The sequence below is a fragment of the Ischnura elegans genome, chromosome 4 (assembly GCF_921293095.1).
Source record: "Ischnura elegans chromosome 4, ioIscEleg1.1, whole genome shotgun sequence".
Lineage (NCBI taxonomy): Eukaryota > Metazoa > Arthropoda > Insecta > Odonata > Coenagrionidae > Ischnura > Ischnura elegans.
The window spans coordinates 38,307,083-38,322,583 of NC_060249.1; the positions used below are offsets into that span (position 1 = coordinate 38,307,083).

General features: G+C 38.5%; 3 protein-coding genes across 4 annotated transcripts in view; 1 reads left to right on the plus strand and 2 right to left on the minus strand.

Moving 5' to 3' along the window:
• Nucleotides 1–9,121, plus strand: part of LOC124157289 — a 63,363-nt gene extending 54,242 nt beyond the window's left edge. For both annotated transcript variants that reach the window (XM_046531887.1, XM_046531885.1), the window contains exons 4-8: nt 1,468–1,649; nt 2,919–3,187; nt 5,237–5,841; nt 6,367–6,711; nt 7,952–9,121. In XM_046531887.1, coding sequence (XP_046387843.1) covers nt 1,468–1,649; nt 2,919–3,187; nt 5,237–5,841; nt 6,367–6,711; nt 7,952–8,452 — 1,902 coding nt within the window. In that variant the 3' untranslated portion in view covers nt 8,453–9,121. The remainder of the gene's footprint in view (nt 1–1,467; nt 1,650–2,918; nt 3,188–5,236; nt 5,842–6,366; nt 6,712–7,951) is intronic.
• Nucleotides 9,122–10,910: 1,789 nt separating this feature from the next.
• Nucleotides 10,911–14,324, minus strand: LOC124157290 (rRNA N6-adenosine-methyltransferase METTL5). Its single transcript, XM_046531888.1, has 2 exons — nt 13,947–14,324; nt 10,911–11,636 (listed from the first exon to the last, which is right to left on the minus strand). The coding sequence occupies exons 1-2, from the start codon at nt 14,316–14,318 to the stop codon at nt 11,118–11,120; spliced, it is 891 nt and encodes a 296-aa protein (XP_046387844.1). The 5' UTR covers nt 14,319–14,324; the 3' UTR covers nt 10,911–11,117.
• A 146-nt stretch (nt 14,325–14,470) lies between these two features.
• LOC124157291 (SOSS complex subunit C) lies at nt 14,471–15,279 on the minus strand. Its single transcript, XM_046531889.1, has 2 exons — nt 15,030–15,279; nt 14,471–14,756 (listed from the first exon to the last, which is right to left on the minus strand). Exons 1-2 carry the CDS (start codon nt 15,186–15,188, stop codon nt 14,604–14,606), a joined length of 312 nt encoding a protein of 103 aa, XP_046387845.1. The 5' UTR covers nt 15,189–15,279; the 3' UTR covers nt 14,471–14,603.
• Between the last annotated feature and the right edge of the window lie 222 nt (nt 15,280–15,501).

Here is a 15,501-nt window from a genome sequence, read left to right on the forward strand (position 1 = left end):
CCATATAAATCTTTTTAAAATACCATTATAGCGCATTTTGGAGCTTAAAATTTAATATTTATTCTTAATAAAAGAATAAATTGAACAATTGTAGACAATTAAGGATACAAAAGCTATTAAACTTATAAAAATGGAAAATTTTTCATAAAATTTGGGGGGATCATGCCCCCTGTGACCCTCCCCCTGAATCCGCCACTGCCTCCACCCAATTCGACGACAACTCCCACAGACGAGAGTTAGTGGAGGGGCAGGACCACGGCGACCAGGGCGACCACGACCTGTGGCACACGACCAGTTTTAGCATTGCAACAAATGAAGCGACGCGCACTAGGCCAAGTGCGACTCGTTGGTCGGACCCGAGTCGTCCGACCAAAATTTTTGAATTTGGTCGTCCCCGAGCGGTCGTTGCGGCCAGAATTGACACATATTGTAATGGCGCGCCGCGCACTGACTCCAACCCGACCACACCGACTGAGTAAGTGGACGGTGAACGTGTTATGCTATCGTGGGTGTGGTCGTGCTCTGGTCGGCAGGTGTGCGACAGAGATCTGCCGTGGTCGTGGCAGTGGTCGCGCTGCTGCGCGCCTGCCTTAAGGAAAGGTAGGAGAGGGAAGGAGAAAATTGGGGGAGGAAGAATGGGTAAGAGATACGGTGGTACCCATATGAACATGGTTGATTCCTCTTGGCAAAAAAGAGCACAGAGTACCTGAATGCACTGTTGATCAGAGTATTTGAGTCAGAAATGGGTGAAAGATGGAGGGAGGGAGGTAAAATTGCTACCCAGAAGGTCTCATCCGTAGAAAACGTGGACTGACCACATCAATGCTCTCATAGATGAAAGGAGGAAGTACAAGAATGCAAGGAATGAAACTGAAGGAAGACTGTAGAGTCTGAGGAATCAAGTCTTCCGAGAGTCAAATAAGGCCAAAGAGAAATGGATTGAAAGATGCTGCGAGAAGATTAATGAAAACATGACGAAGGAGAACTCAGAAAGGGCATACAGCCTAATCAAGAGACACTTCAGAGACAGAAAACCATGATGCAAAACTATTAGAGATTACAATGAGAAACTACTAATGGAAGACAGATTAGGACAGGGGCGGGTCCAGGATTTCTTTCGGGGGGGGGCTTTTACAAGCAAGGCCATATCCATAATTTTCTTCTGGGGGGGCACAAGAATAACTCGCAATACAAAACAAACACAATGATAATAGGAACGTTTTCAAAATCTTGCATATTTTTTAAGGGTCTGGGGGATAGATCTGCCTATGGATTAGGATGTACTAAAGCCTTAAAGTAGTCACATATTAAGTATTCACTAGTTCCATTAATTTTTCTTAACTTTAATACTAAATGTAGGAATTATATAGTTACTGAAGGAGTAAGAGAAATATTATACATTTATTTTTAGCTTCAAGTATGCATATGTTATTTTAACACAGTTTTCTTAATAAAAAATCTTTGCAGAGACAAGTGGTTGAAGCAAATGCAAGTTTTAATGCATTCCTGATGCCAGATACACCCCAGGTGGAAGAAGAACCACAGAGGATGACAATGCATCGATCTATTTACTTAGGTGATGATATGAAAGAATACTGGGGATTTTACCTACTTAAAGGATCAACAGTTAGCCTTTCAGCATGTGCAAGGTGAGAAAAGCTCTTTTCCTAGTAATTAACTCAAGCGAAAATACATAATAAATCTCTAAGGCAGCTTAGAACTACAAATATTAAAATGATGCTTAAAAATATATAACTAAATATGTACGTACTAACATTAATTGAATAAAAAATAACTCCATGAAGCAACTTGCTTGGGCTCCATATAAAATTAAGTTAGGATATAAAGCCTCTGAAAAATTATCAAGTCAGCATTAGGCAGACTGACAGAAAAATTATTGACTCAAGCCTAATCCCACTGTTACATAAAAATGCCAGACTAACTACATTCTCTTACCAAAAGGGTTATTCAGGGCCAAAACTACAATTCGTTGAATGAATTTAGAAAGTGGATGGGAGAGACAATTAATGACTAAAAATAAATATTCCTCATTCAGTCAATCTCTGGTAAGTTCTAAACAAGCGAACGAGAAAGTTGCCGACCACTTTTCAAGATTTAGTAATGTTATTAGACTTCTGGCCCATTTACTCACTCAGGGGGAATATATTAATAAGGGAAGGAATCACTCACTCGAGTGTGAACAATAAAGAACCACATGAGACCCACATATAAGGCCATTGAGTAAAGATGAGGTGACGCAGTTGACATGAGCCCAAGATATTTTCAGATTATAAGCGAAAGGGTTAAGGCAGTTGATTTTTCACCATGAATACATAGCTAAAGTAGAAAAAGAATAAACAACAGAAAAATATATCTATGTTCATTTTCCAAACTCTATCCGCAATCAACAATAATGCAAAATTGGTCAACAAGCATATTGCATTGGGCCTACTCCTCTCTCCAATTTGATTGATACAAAGTGTCGGCAACCATCTGAAATTCGCTGACCACAAGCTGATGTTCATAATTAGTTGATGATTTGTTGATTGGTGTCAATGAAGCATGAGATTTCCTTCAAAGTACATTTAAGGAAGTTTAAAATATAAGTTATGAGAAGGTAATATCAAAAAAATTTCAGAGAAAGTGGGGGTATGCCCTAGACCCCCTGTGGGTAGGTGGTTCTGGGATGGACCTATGCCCCCCCAGCCAAATTCCCTGGCTTCACCCATGAGTGTACACCCAAAAATTTCCCACCATCCCCCAAAAAGCGGAAATGTATTCCCTCTCCTAGAAATCTCCCAGAAAAACTTTTATGCATAAGGCCTCGAACCCTGGATATCTACTAGGTTATGCAATGCACATAATGACATAACTGTGGCACAATGAAAATGCTAACAAAATAACATTTACTGTGACAGGTGGCCAGGTGCCTCACTCATCGTGATAAAGGGTCATAGACACCTCAGAGAGTGTGCATACATTGGACAAAAATCATCAGAGGAATCTGATGAACTGATGCTAGTGGCTGGAGAATCAGAAATGAATCAAACGCAAGGAGGAAGGAGTGATAATGTAGTGAACAACGGACGTTCAAGACAGGTGATTTTCAATGAGAAACTCTCATGGAAGTCAGCAAAGGCCATTCCAAAAGAATCAAAGCCTCTTCCAACGGATGCTGAAATACCAGGTAAGAATTACTGGGCACAAACATTTACACATCACTCGATGTGTATATTTATTAGTCCAAAACTTTGTCAGATCTATATAATCAATTCATCTCATCAAAATTCATACACATACTAAGATTTTTTTGACAAATCTTTATCGAAAAACAAAGTCAACCCTAAGGTTATCCGCTTGAAATACGCCAAAAACATCTCAATTTTACTGCTTTTCTTGTATAATGTTAGGCACGATGTGGTGGAAGTTCGTAATATTGTTGAAATGACACATTGCAATATTTCCACTTATAGATTTATTTTACACTACGCGTTTTGTCGTTACAATGACATTTTCAAGAGTGACAAAAGTCTTAAAGATTTTCCTTATATTTTCCTTATCTTGGTGCTTGAAGGGGGGGGGAGTAAGATGGAGAATGGGGTTTGGGCGACAAGAAGTGAGGATATTGAAGGCTGTGGGGGGGGGTTGAAGGGTCGTTTTTAGGGTCTCGAACTGAAGCAGGGTGACGGGGAAGGAAAGAAAGGTTCTAGGATGGGTGAGGGTACCCCGCACTCATTCACTGTCTTCTTTCGGGTTGTGGTTGTCCGGATGGAGTCCTCGCACAGATGATCTTCTTACTCCCCCCCTTCAAGCACCAAGATATATAAGGAAAATCTTTAAGACTTTTGTCACACTTGAAAATGTCATTGTAATGACGAAACGCATAGTGCAAAATAAATCTATAAGTGGAAATATTGCAATGTGTCATTTCAACAATTTACTGCTTTTATTTTTCTTTTCCTTTCAATTTTAATTCCGCCAGTGAAAAACTGGATATAAGCAACAAAAGATGCACATACTACTAATATACCTATATTTCACACCTCCTAAAAAAACTGAAGTATAGTAGCCCTCACACTGAATATCACCTAAAATTCTTATCTCTTTTGACACTCATTCTACACTCAGGAAGAGGTAAAATTAGAAAATTTTCAGATTTCTTTACAATTTTATCAGAAAACCAGCCAATATTCAGCTCTAAAAGCACTATAGAATGACCAGTGACTTCACGCTTCTACCCAGCATACAACTGTAGCATTTGCATATGCACTACAACTAAATATCAATACAAAACATTAACACTTCATACAATAATATGGACTTGAATAGAAAGAATTGATACCGGCTAAAATAATAACCAATTGACGCATACTTTTTAAAAAATTCAATAAATTTTAATGTGAATCAAAAAATTTCAGGGACAGGATTAAGGGTTGGTCCTTCAGTTTGCAATTGATTTAAAAGTCTCTGAAATCAATACTGACCATTAGGTATGCAAAATGAATCCTAATGGAATTCCCATTTATATAAATGCTTACCCCAATTAAATTGCATTTCTATCATGTTACAAATCATTTCAAGCTCATTCAACCTAAAACCTCTGCTTTCTGTCACTCAGAGATGGAAATTTTACTCACACATGGTAACTGGGTTAATTTAAAAATTTGCTGAAAATTTAAAGCTTTCTAGAGAACTTTTGAAACTGACTTAATCCCCACCCCACCTAGAATATTGTAACCTGCCTCCAAAGCATAGCTGGTAAATTTTCTTTCTTTTCCAAAGTAAAGTTCTAGCTATTGGTCTCATGGACACTAGACAGCCATTAGTTGGATTAAATTGACTAGTAAGAAAGCAAGGGGCGTAAGTAACATTCTGCAAGCCGTTCCACCGCTAAGACTTAGTAGTAACGTCGTTGCAATGTTCACAGGAAATAAACATGAACTGATACACTGTTACTGGTACATTTCTCTGTTGTGACATTCTTCATATTTCACAAATAGAAATATTTCTGATACAGCCAAAGCATAACATATGGCAAAGATGCGACATCACATCATGAAAACAGAGGCTGTAGAAAGATTTGTAGAGATAAGAGATGCAAAATTTGCACTAAAATGCTTGCATCTCTGATATCTTTGTGGCCATACATAAAAAATTTCAGAATGCTAAAACATATTCTACTTTTTCGGTAGAGTGAAAATCAAAGAATTTAATATTTATTCTTTTTGATTTGCAGAAAAGGAGGAAACAGAACCACCTCCTTCAGATGATACAGTTGAAACCTCTGCTGAAGTATATGATGACATACTTCAAAGAATATTGCAGATGGGAGACAGGGGAAAAAGGGTACTGGAGAGACTTAGTTCAAGAGTTCTTATTGATGAAGATGACAAAGTCAACAAGAAAAATACTAGTCAAACATCTACACAAAATAGAAATCAAACCAATGGCTTAAGTACAGATGAAAATGTGCTCAGGAAAATCATACACCAATTAGTACTAGAATCTTGGGAAAGGGAGAGATCAAATTCTAGAAGGAAAAATTCACAATCTTCCCGCAACAATAAGAAGGTAAATAGGACAACAGAGAATAGTGGAGATGTTTCCAGCACAACAGAAATCTCACAGGATACAAATCAAGTCACCACGAAAAAAATGGACAGCTCGACCAGCAAAAATTCTTCAACTGGGGAAAATTTTGGTGCAGATGTCAGCAAGAAGCTGGAAGATGATGATGCAGATATAACTAAGGAAGCTGATGCCATTTTAAAGAGAGCCCGAAGGGGAATATTGAGAAAAAATCTAGAATTATCAGACATTGAAGAAGACCAAGGAGCAGAGGTACATTTATACTTCCCACTTATAGTTTATACTCTGTTGTCAAAACTAGATCCCACTTATTTCAAAACTAGTTTTTGGTGATTAGCACACAAGAGTAAATAAAAATCAAACAAGGATAATTTTATACAATGAGGTTGCAGTATTATTCTTTCATGGGCATAAATAGAAATTTCTGAAGGGAAATGTCACCACCTACCTTCAGATGCTTACTCTAATAATATTATGTATTACATTATCATTTTGCTAATTATAATAATAACAAATAATGGCATAAATACTTTTCAATTATCACATACGCTAATGAATGCTAAAAAATAAACTTTCTTTCTATATTATTTACTATATTTACTATATTCTTTCTATATTACTTTCTATAATATTTTTAATTATAATATCACATATAAGAATCTTAGCATGTAAGGTATTTTCTAATTTTGATATGCTTTTGCATATTATCTTCAGAACATCATGGAAGAAATTAAAAATAATGGAAGTAATGATATAAATTTCTTTCCATTTATACAGCAAATCTCTGAAGAAATATGGGAAGGATTGGAGGAGGGCCATGTCCCTAAAAGGGATGGAATTGCAGATGATCGAGGGACTTTTGACCACTGGGATCCTAACGATCGCTCTCGCTCAGAGTTCTGGAGTTCCTTTTCCAGCAGTGAAGAAGCCCTCTTGGTGTGCGACGGGCTCGTGCTCTACATGCCACTCACGCCTCATTTGGGCTGCAGTCACAATGAAACGCTGAGGAAGCTACACCAGAGAAATGCATATGATGAGAGGCAAAAGACTGAGGGCAGACATGGACCGACAGAGACATCAAGCGCCACAGGGGAGGAAAGGGACAACACTCTGAGTTACCAAGTAAGATACCTATAAAATCAAGCACATGGCTAGGAAAAGTATTATAGGGGATTAAGCACCCCCAGAAAAGTTTTCAGCCTTCCCAAAAATACTACATGTCAATGACGAAACACAAGGCTAGTTATAGTCTATTCACTTTATGTCTGCGGATGAGGTTTTGTGAGAGCCCGGACACTCTCGGATGCTTCGCTGATAGGGGAGGGGTAGTACCGAGAGAGAGAGAGGAGGAGCGAACATAACATTGCCAAATGTATATAGCCGCCCTACTTTGTCACTGAAAACGTGTGAGTCATAGGTGGTCATAGGTATTTTGGCCCCGGCGTCGAGACAATATACCTTCTCATTTGGAAGGCATTAGGGATAATCCTTTCACGGAAGCCCATGACATTGTCAGTTACCGCGCTGAATGAGGCACCATTGGTGGAAGGCATACTTAGTCACATACAAGGAGAATGCGTGAGGTTTGGCAACATTGCTCCGCGAGCAGATTCACGATGTTCACTCGGCGAAGGCCTGAGAGCGACTCACTGAGGCCACGCCTACTGTTTGCTGATTGGCAAAGACAAAGTCGCATGTCGAGAAACTTTCCCTCCCCTCATATCCACTTGCTTTGGCCACACCATCTCACCCGTAGAGATAAAATTAACAGATTATAAGGTTTGACCATTTATATAAAAAAGCTTTCTTATTAATAAATGTATTTTCTAAAATTTCACGTTAATCTTCCTGTTTATGCACCAAGGGAATTTAATGGGGACGGTGGACTAGCACTAAACTCCCCCTCCTTACCCCTCTTCCCCTTTGCAGTGAATTTCTGGCTCTGAGCCAGCACTCAGTCAATTGTATATGTGACTTTCTAAGCCCTTTGTTCTTAAAATATACCAATATTTTACCATTCTGTATGGGAAAGGAATTATGATGGGTACAACAAAGAATAAGTCGTCGGCCTCTGTGGCGGCGGAGATAAGTCCTTGCCTACCATACCGAAGGTCGTGGGTTTGACTCCCGCCTGGATAGGTTGCCCCTTCCAGGACATGGGTGTGTGATTGTCTGTTGTTGATTTTTTAAACTCACGATGTTAAGGCCTTGTTCTGCTGTTTCTGTGGGTAATTGAGATAAATAAATAAATAGATAATTTATGTGCTTTCTTCACTTATTGAATTTCCCATGCATCCAACAAGTTAAAATTATATTGTCACCCTTTTGTGATGCAAATAATAAGCACACACTTTTTTTTCAGATACCAGCAAATGGATACTACTTTTTCGTCTTCAACAGTGAGAACGAAGTTCAAACCAATTTCATTCATGTGCACTTTGACCTCAGGAGGAGGGTATACAAAATAAAAGACCCAATCGTGGAATGCCACAATGCTACCCACTGTGAGCTTCCGTTATCGTTCTTCTCAGACCAGAAAGTGGTGCTTGAACTGCCAATAAATCAGGGCAACACCAACCACAGTGATGCTCTACTCATCAATGGGCAACTTGCAGCAGGTAACCAAACTGTGGATTCTACTACATCAACAAAGAACCAACCAACTTCTACTCAAGCAACAACAGCTGCATTGAGATCAGATAAGGGTGATAATTCCAAGACGGAAACTCGAGTGGAAGGGGGAGAAGCTTTGCTATGGGATGAGAGCTATGTGGTGGTGACGACATGTGAGCCCAGGACAACCCTCTACCTCTGTTTCATAATCGCAGTGCCACTTCTGATACTCCTGTTTGCATTCCAGTGACCGAAAGAATGCACGCGTTACAATGAACATGTGTAATACTTCTTAAAACTGTCAGTAATTTTTCTTGAAATGAAAAGAAAGAGAAGATGAAAGATATTTTACTGTGGACTAAGGTAAAGTGTGAAATTTAAGAGAAAAATGCCAGTTATTGCCAATTCTGTTTTCAAATGTTCAATGGAAATGTTTACCTAATTAGCGCAACAAAATACAAGAATGCTGACTATTAATTAAGACCATCTGTGATTGCATCGAGTACAATTTTTAAATGTGATCTTTGTGAGGCTGTAAACTATTTTTAAGTGATATTAATGTTTCACAGTATTTTTAAAAATTTTTTATGTTGATGTTTTGGTGGAGGATTTACATTTTTATAAAATGAACTAGGTAACAGAGTAGGCACCAGAATGAAAGACTATGTAAATAAGTATACTGGCTGAATCATGTCACCAAACCATAAGCATCAATAAGGATAAATACCTAATTAGAAAGTGAATGTGTATGAAATTATTTGTAAATAATATGATCTCAACAGAATATGTGATTTGAATTCCTGTGATGTCATGCATAGACTTAAATTGGCATCAATGCAATTTGTAATTATGTACATACATATCTTAATACAAACGTATTTCAACTTGCTCATAATTCCTTTGGGCTGAGTAAACACTTTGATAGACTATTTTTAATCCCTATCCTAACCAAAGTTGAGTTTTCTAAGTATAAATTTTGCTCTTCCAATCACTCCCGCTCAGAAGGGGGAGGGACCAATCATGCAATCAGGGCATTCATCCTGAATCCCAGCTACATCCTGGGTGAAATATGACCTATACCACCCATAAATGGTACACTACTTATGAGTTACACTACGTACTAGCTTCCGTTTGCTTCTTTTCCTTGCTTCTATTTATGTAAATAGTACCCCAAGAGCAACCTTGATATGCATGCGGTAGAGGTGTGTTAGGACACCAGCTGTCAGCAAAAACAAAATAAAAGGTAACTGGATATAGTTGCTAACGGCTTCCGGGTGCAGCTGCGTGTTGCGCTTTGTCGTGCAAGCTTTCGCGACCGTTGCAGGACGCATCATCAGGTGATGAATGAAATTACGGAATAGGGTAGTTTCCTTCATCAAAGAAACCGAAAGGCATTGATTGCGATTTGTTACCCACCATTACTGTATTCATAATATACAAATTATTTCGTTTTAGAAATACCGGTTTAGACGAATGGCAATGGTCCATTTTTATCCTCATTTGAAAAGGGCCAGATTGGCGCCCATGCGGTGCCACTCCACGTGACGTCACAGGGACCTAGTTTCTATAGGAGAAGATAGGAGTTATACATCGTCTGAGATTACCAATGCATGCATGAGGCGCAGAGCTCAGGGAAACATGTCTTAATAATCACCTATTAAAACTGGCTAAGGTCGGAAAGTTTTCTTCGTTTGATAAGGTATTAATAAACCTTTTTTAAGCCAAGCGCTACCAGCCAGCAAGGTACTCAGCTACCCGCTAGCATCCTGCGTCCTATCAGCGCTCAGAGCCTCGCCCCAAGGTCACCTCACAAGGCGGGAGGGGGAACCAGAAATACGTCACACGGAGAGACTTCCTTACCCGTCGCGTTTTCGCGCGCTTGAAAATTTTCACTTTTCATTTAATCGCGAAAAATAGATATCATCATTTAAAAATCTAAAAGCGTGAAATACGTACTCCAGGAGTAATAATCTTCCGATATAGGCAATAAAAAAATAATAGGAAACCACCCTATTGGTGGTCAATTAATATACTCGTCCAACCTCCCCCATCCACCGGAGTAGTGGGGGAGGAGGGCGGAGCTGACGTCAGCAGAACTCTCACCCCTGTCCTTGAGCGGCGAGCGGACTCTTCTTATCTAGTGAGTAACCTTGTTGGTAACATATTAAGGCGAAGTAAGTAAGGACGAGTATATTAATTGACCACCAATTCCGTAATTTCATTCATCGCCTGATGATGCGTCCTGCAACGGTCGCGAAAGCTTGCACGACAAAGCGCAACACGCAGCTGCACCCGGAAGCCGTTAGCAACAATGCCTCTCGCTGCGAAAACCTACGTTCAAAGTCACTGGATATACTTGATTAATGAGTCCCATTTAGCATTTATTAAAATTCTTAAAAGTATAATAAATTGTTCAATGGAAAAAAATTCCTGATCCTAACAGTTAAGCAAAATAGATCTCATTTTATCATTTCAGATGAACTAAGAAAAATTTTCTCCTCATTAAATTTGAAAAAAAAATATGATACCAAGAAAAGAATACAAATGGGAGAACATCCAATCAGCAAGCTGCTCTTGCCGTGACATATGCTATTAGTTTTTAAATGAATTATACTCTGCCCTAATAACAGCACAAATTCTTCATTAAAACAATAACATCCAAAAATGAATGAAACAACTACTTGAGTTAAGAACAAAACATGATTGCGTTTGATTTCAATTACAAAATTTATTAAAACTAATAGTTAAAACTCTTACATTCAAACCCACAAGCATACAGGCATGGAACTGCTAACACAAACCCTCAATGCAATAGTTTCAGGAAGATCACTTGAGGATAGTTAAGCAATTCCAAATGGAGAAGCCTTACAGATTAATATGTATACACAATGCATTACACATTCATTCAACAAAAATCACCTGATTGTCATCGCTCTAGCCAAATCATGAGCGCAGGAGATTGCATCATTTAAACCAAAGCGAATAAAATCAACCTCTATATCCACACTTTTCTTATTATGAAATCTGTATGATTTTGGCAAATCAAAACGTAATTTTGCTAACACTTCAGCAGTTGTTCCGCGTCCACCCCACTCCTTGCCCTTTGCAATAACATAACTGCGAGTAGAAGTTTTGTGTAAGGTATAGACAGCAGTATTGGCCATACCTAAGGCAGCCTTGAGAAAAGCCATGTCTATTCCTTGGTTGTTCTTGGTGCCAAATGGAGGGTTCATCACAACGGTATCAAATAATTTGTGCCAACGACAACTGGATGACCCCAATCCATCTCCATATGTCACATCGCACAAGACCACATCAACAGATGAGTCGGGAATATATCCTCCATTACTTGAAGAACTATCAGATGATTCTTCCCCTGAATCCTTACTGGCATCATCATAATCATCATCTGATATACTTGAATCAGAACCTTCCTGGAATTACAAAATTTAATATTAAATGCAACAAAAAAAGAGTCAGTGGACATAAAATTAGAGCAATTTCCAACTTACATCGACCATATCTCTGCATTTTCTAGGGTTCAAGGAACACCTAATTTATGGTGCAGAAAACGCCGAAATATAAACTCATTTGCCATAGTTCACCTAAAGGCTTACTGTCAGTTTAGTAACAAAATTTACATCCCCAAGGCAAATGGAGTTAAGCGTAGGGAGTGAGTTTGACACATTCAGAATCATTTCTACTTCACCTCTGAGAGGGAGGCAAAAAAATTAGAGGGAGCCAAAAATAGCTAATCTTTCATCAAAGATTCCTTCAGTAATTTTTGGTAAGTCTTTGTTTTTAGGACATTCCCAGAGATTCTCATCTTAAAGTGTCTTGTCTTTATCAAGAATTATAGGATTCATAATTCCTATGGCATGGGGTAACATTAATTCATGATCCCTCCCATTCTAATGATAAAAATATGATTCAACACTGCAAGGGATTCATAAGTTGTAATGATGTCTCCAGCAAAGAAGAAAAATCATCAATTTTCTCAACGCAAGAATGCCAAATATCTAAACAACTTCTGGCAGTGTGACATTTTTCAAACCTGGCACATGATGGTAGTGAAATTAATATACATAGATTGTCAAGTGAAAAAAGTTCACATTGACCAAGACCTAGTATTCAGACCTAAGGTTTCCCTGGCAATTGTACAGACTTGAAAGAAGGGGTCACCACTTTCCAGGCCACAAAACAACTCAAAATTCGTGATTCACCATAATTCAGATGTGGTTCAATTTTTTCAGAGGTTAATGGCATTCTATGTTGTGCCATTGTACACTGGAGGTCCATCAAGGAAGGAAATGCAATAGATATGGGATATCCCAGAAACTACAAGCCTCAATGCTAAACTTATGATCAGGGCAAGAAATTGTGATGGCACATTTGAAACCTGATGCCAGGATGGTAATAAAATTCAAATTAAAGCAAATTCATATTTCAAGTACATATATCACTGTGAGCAGGAAATATTTGGAGGAGACCTAACCATTTCAGAAACAGAGTAAATGAAAACTTGAGTAATCCCTTCCCTCAAGGCTCTAATGGGAGGGCAGAGAAATTTCTGCTCGCAAGGCCACACTTTTATAGTATGCATGGACCTATAAAAACAAGCGGTGAATTACGCTTCCTTACAGTTTGTTATATCTGATACCAAAGAGTAAGGAAATCCCGTTTATATTCACCCCCTTCCTATGAGACTACCATAGAGAAGATATGTAATTAGAAGGGTTTAATGGTCAAGGCACTGGAATGTGGTTTCAACAGGGGCTAGTATGAGTAAGAAGAGGGGAATGTCCATAGAGTGGTTTTCTATTATTTTTTTATTGCCTAAATCGAAAGTCTCCTGGAGCACATACTTCACACTTTTAGATTTTTAAATGATGACATCTATTTTTGCGATTAAATGAAAAGTGAAAATTTATAATCATGCGAAAATGCGATGCCTGAGTATAAATGCTGGGAAAAGCCCGTGTGACATCTGACTGCTGCTGTATAAGGCTATGAACGCCGCTACGATGCAGGTTGCTTGCTGCTGAGCATGGCAGTAGCATAGAGTACCCTGCTAGCAGGTAGAACTTGGCTTAAATAAGGATTATTAATACCCTACCAAACGAAGGAAACTTTCGACCTTAGCCAATTTTAATAGGTGATTATTAAGAGATGTTTCCCTGAGCTCAGTGCCTCAAGCATGCATAGGTAATCTCAGACAATGTAAAACTCCTATCTACTCGTACAGAAACTAGGTCCCTGTGACGTCACGTGGAATGGCATCGCATGGGCGTCAATCTGGCCTTTATCAAATGAGGATAAAATTGACCCTTGCCATTCGTCTAAACCGGTATTTCTAAAACCAAATAATTTGTACATTATGAATACACAAATGGTGGGTAACGAATGGCAATCAATGCCATTCGTTTTCTTTGATGAAGGAAACTACCCTGTCATCCATCGCCAGAAAGAAATTATGCCGTAGAATAAGAACGGGCTGCAACAGCAGTTAAGAAAAGAAGGTTCAATTTAAATGTATGTTTTTTCTCCAATTAGCCTAACACACAAATATGCATGATCCCCATAGGTGGAGGGTTAATTACTATAAGAAAAAAATCACCTGGACCATAATTAATTAATTTCATCCATCAAATTGAAGTTTTGATAAGTATTTTTTAACAAATTTAAATATATTTTAAATTTTACAGAAGAAACACGTGATTACAAAAAATAAAACATCAACTCACCTGGTCTGGTGAGGAATTTTTTTTCCTGTTGCCTGTAGATTTCTGCCGCCCAGTCTTAATACCCCACTGACCAGGTAGACCAAACCTCATAGCATTTTTACGAAAGATTTTAACTGCATCGGTATCAACTTCGAAGCCAAGAGTAAATGATGCACCGAGAGCTGCTGCACCTAAGGTGAGAGTACCACATCCACATCCTAAATCCGCTATTATCTTCCCTTCCAAATCGTCAAAGGATGTTTGAGCTGTGTGCAAGAGATGAGAAGCGATATGCGGCCTTGTTACATACTGTTCCAAATGTATTTTAGGCCTTTCAAATCCCTCAATAGTTTGCAAATATTCCTCCAGAACTCTCAATTTTAACCTGGCCATGGTGTTTACAGATGAATGCTCAAAGAATTACGAGCATGCTCCTGATGACTTAAAATAAAAGGCATGTAAGTTGTTCGGACAAAAGTGTGATAGAATAGTAATTAAAGAAGAAGAAACACTATCGCTACGATTATAAAGAGCCAAAAAAACCGCAACCCAAATCTCGGTACTATACAATGAGTAAACGCCTAAACTTAAAAAAGCTGCTAACGGAGACGATTGCCTCCCTAAAATACGTGGGAAAGGATGTACGTTGAGCAATGGGGAAGGTAAAATTTGCTCCTCCTATTTTACATCAAATCTAGGAAGTACAGGCAAAATTAAATTTCCGAACAACGAGTCCTGAGTAACGAAAAATCCAAATGAATGAGCATGAGCAAACTGTAAAGCTGATCTTTGAGTCGAAGACACAAGGTGCTGCTCGCTAGTTGCCAAAGGCTGAAAGAAAAGGTAGAATGAATAAATAAGAATTGAGGGAGATTTCTCACTAAAAAAAAGCCCTTCAGGTTGTCTTATTTCTTGTCGTATCGTTAGATGAAAATAATATAACATCATTTTTCATCGAATTCACACACACTTTGGCGCATGCATTCGGAAAGCATAAAGAGTAAGACGGTTGAATTTTAAGCCAAAGGCGTTAACGGTGGCCTTGTTGCCATTAAAACAAAATTTCGACACAAGTAGGTCATACATTACTGCGTCTTCTCGTACCATTGTATTGCCTACAGGCATTGGAGCCGGAGTGATTGGTGTGTTGTTAAGAGCAGATGCGGCGCCTTGCTTGAGAAGTAATTGCTTCTTAAGCTGCAGTTCCTCCAAAATTTTTCTGTTTTGTAACTCTTGCCTGGAATTGGTAGGCTGGAATGCCATTCTCTCACAGGTGTTGCATTTAAATTTTCGCAGTCATGAAACAATGATTTCCCGGCTGTTGACGATGAAGTTGCGCATACCTTATTACCAAACGAACAAACTATATCATGTACCTCGGAAACCAAAAAGCTCGATAAAAATATTGTTATTGAAAAATATAGTTTTCACAAAAAATCTCAATCGATATACATTATCCGTTTCTGGATAAATTAATTGCTTTGTTGCATCAGTAACATCACGTACACGCATCGGCGAGCCTCGAGCGAAAGTAAAACTAACATTTTTAAGTTGGTAATTAGAAAAACTCGATATA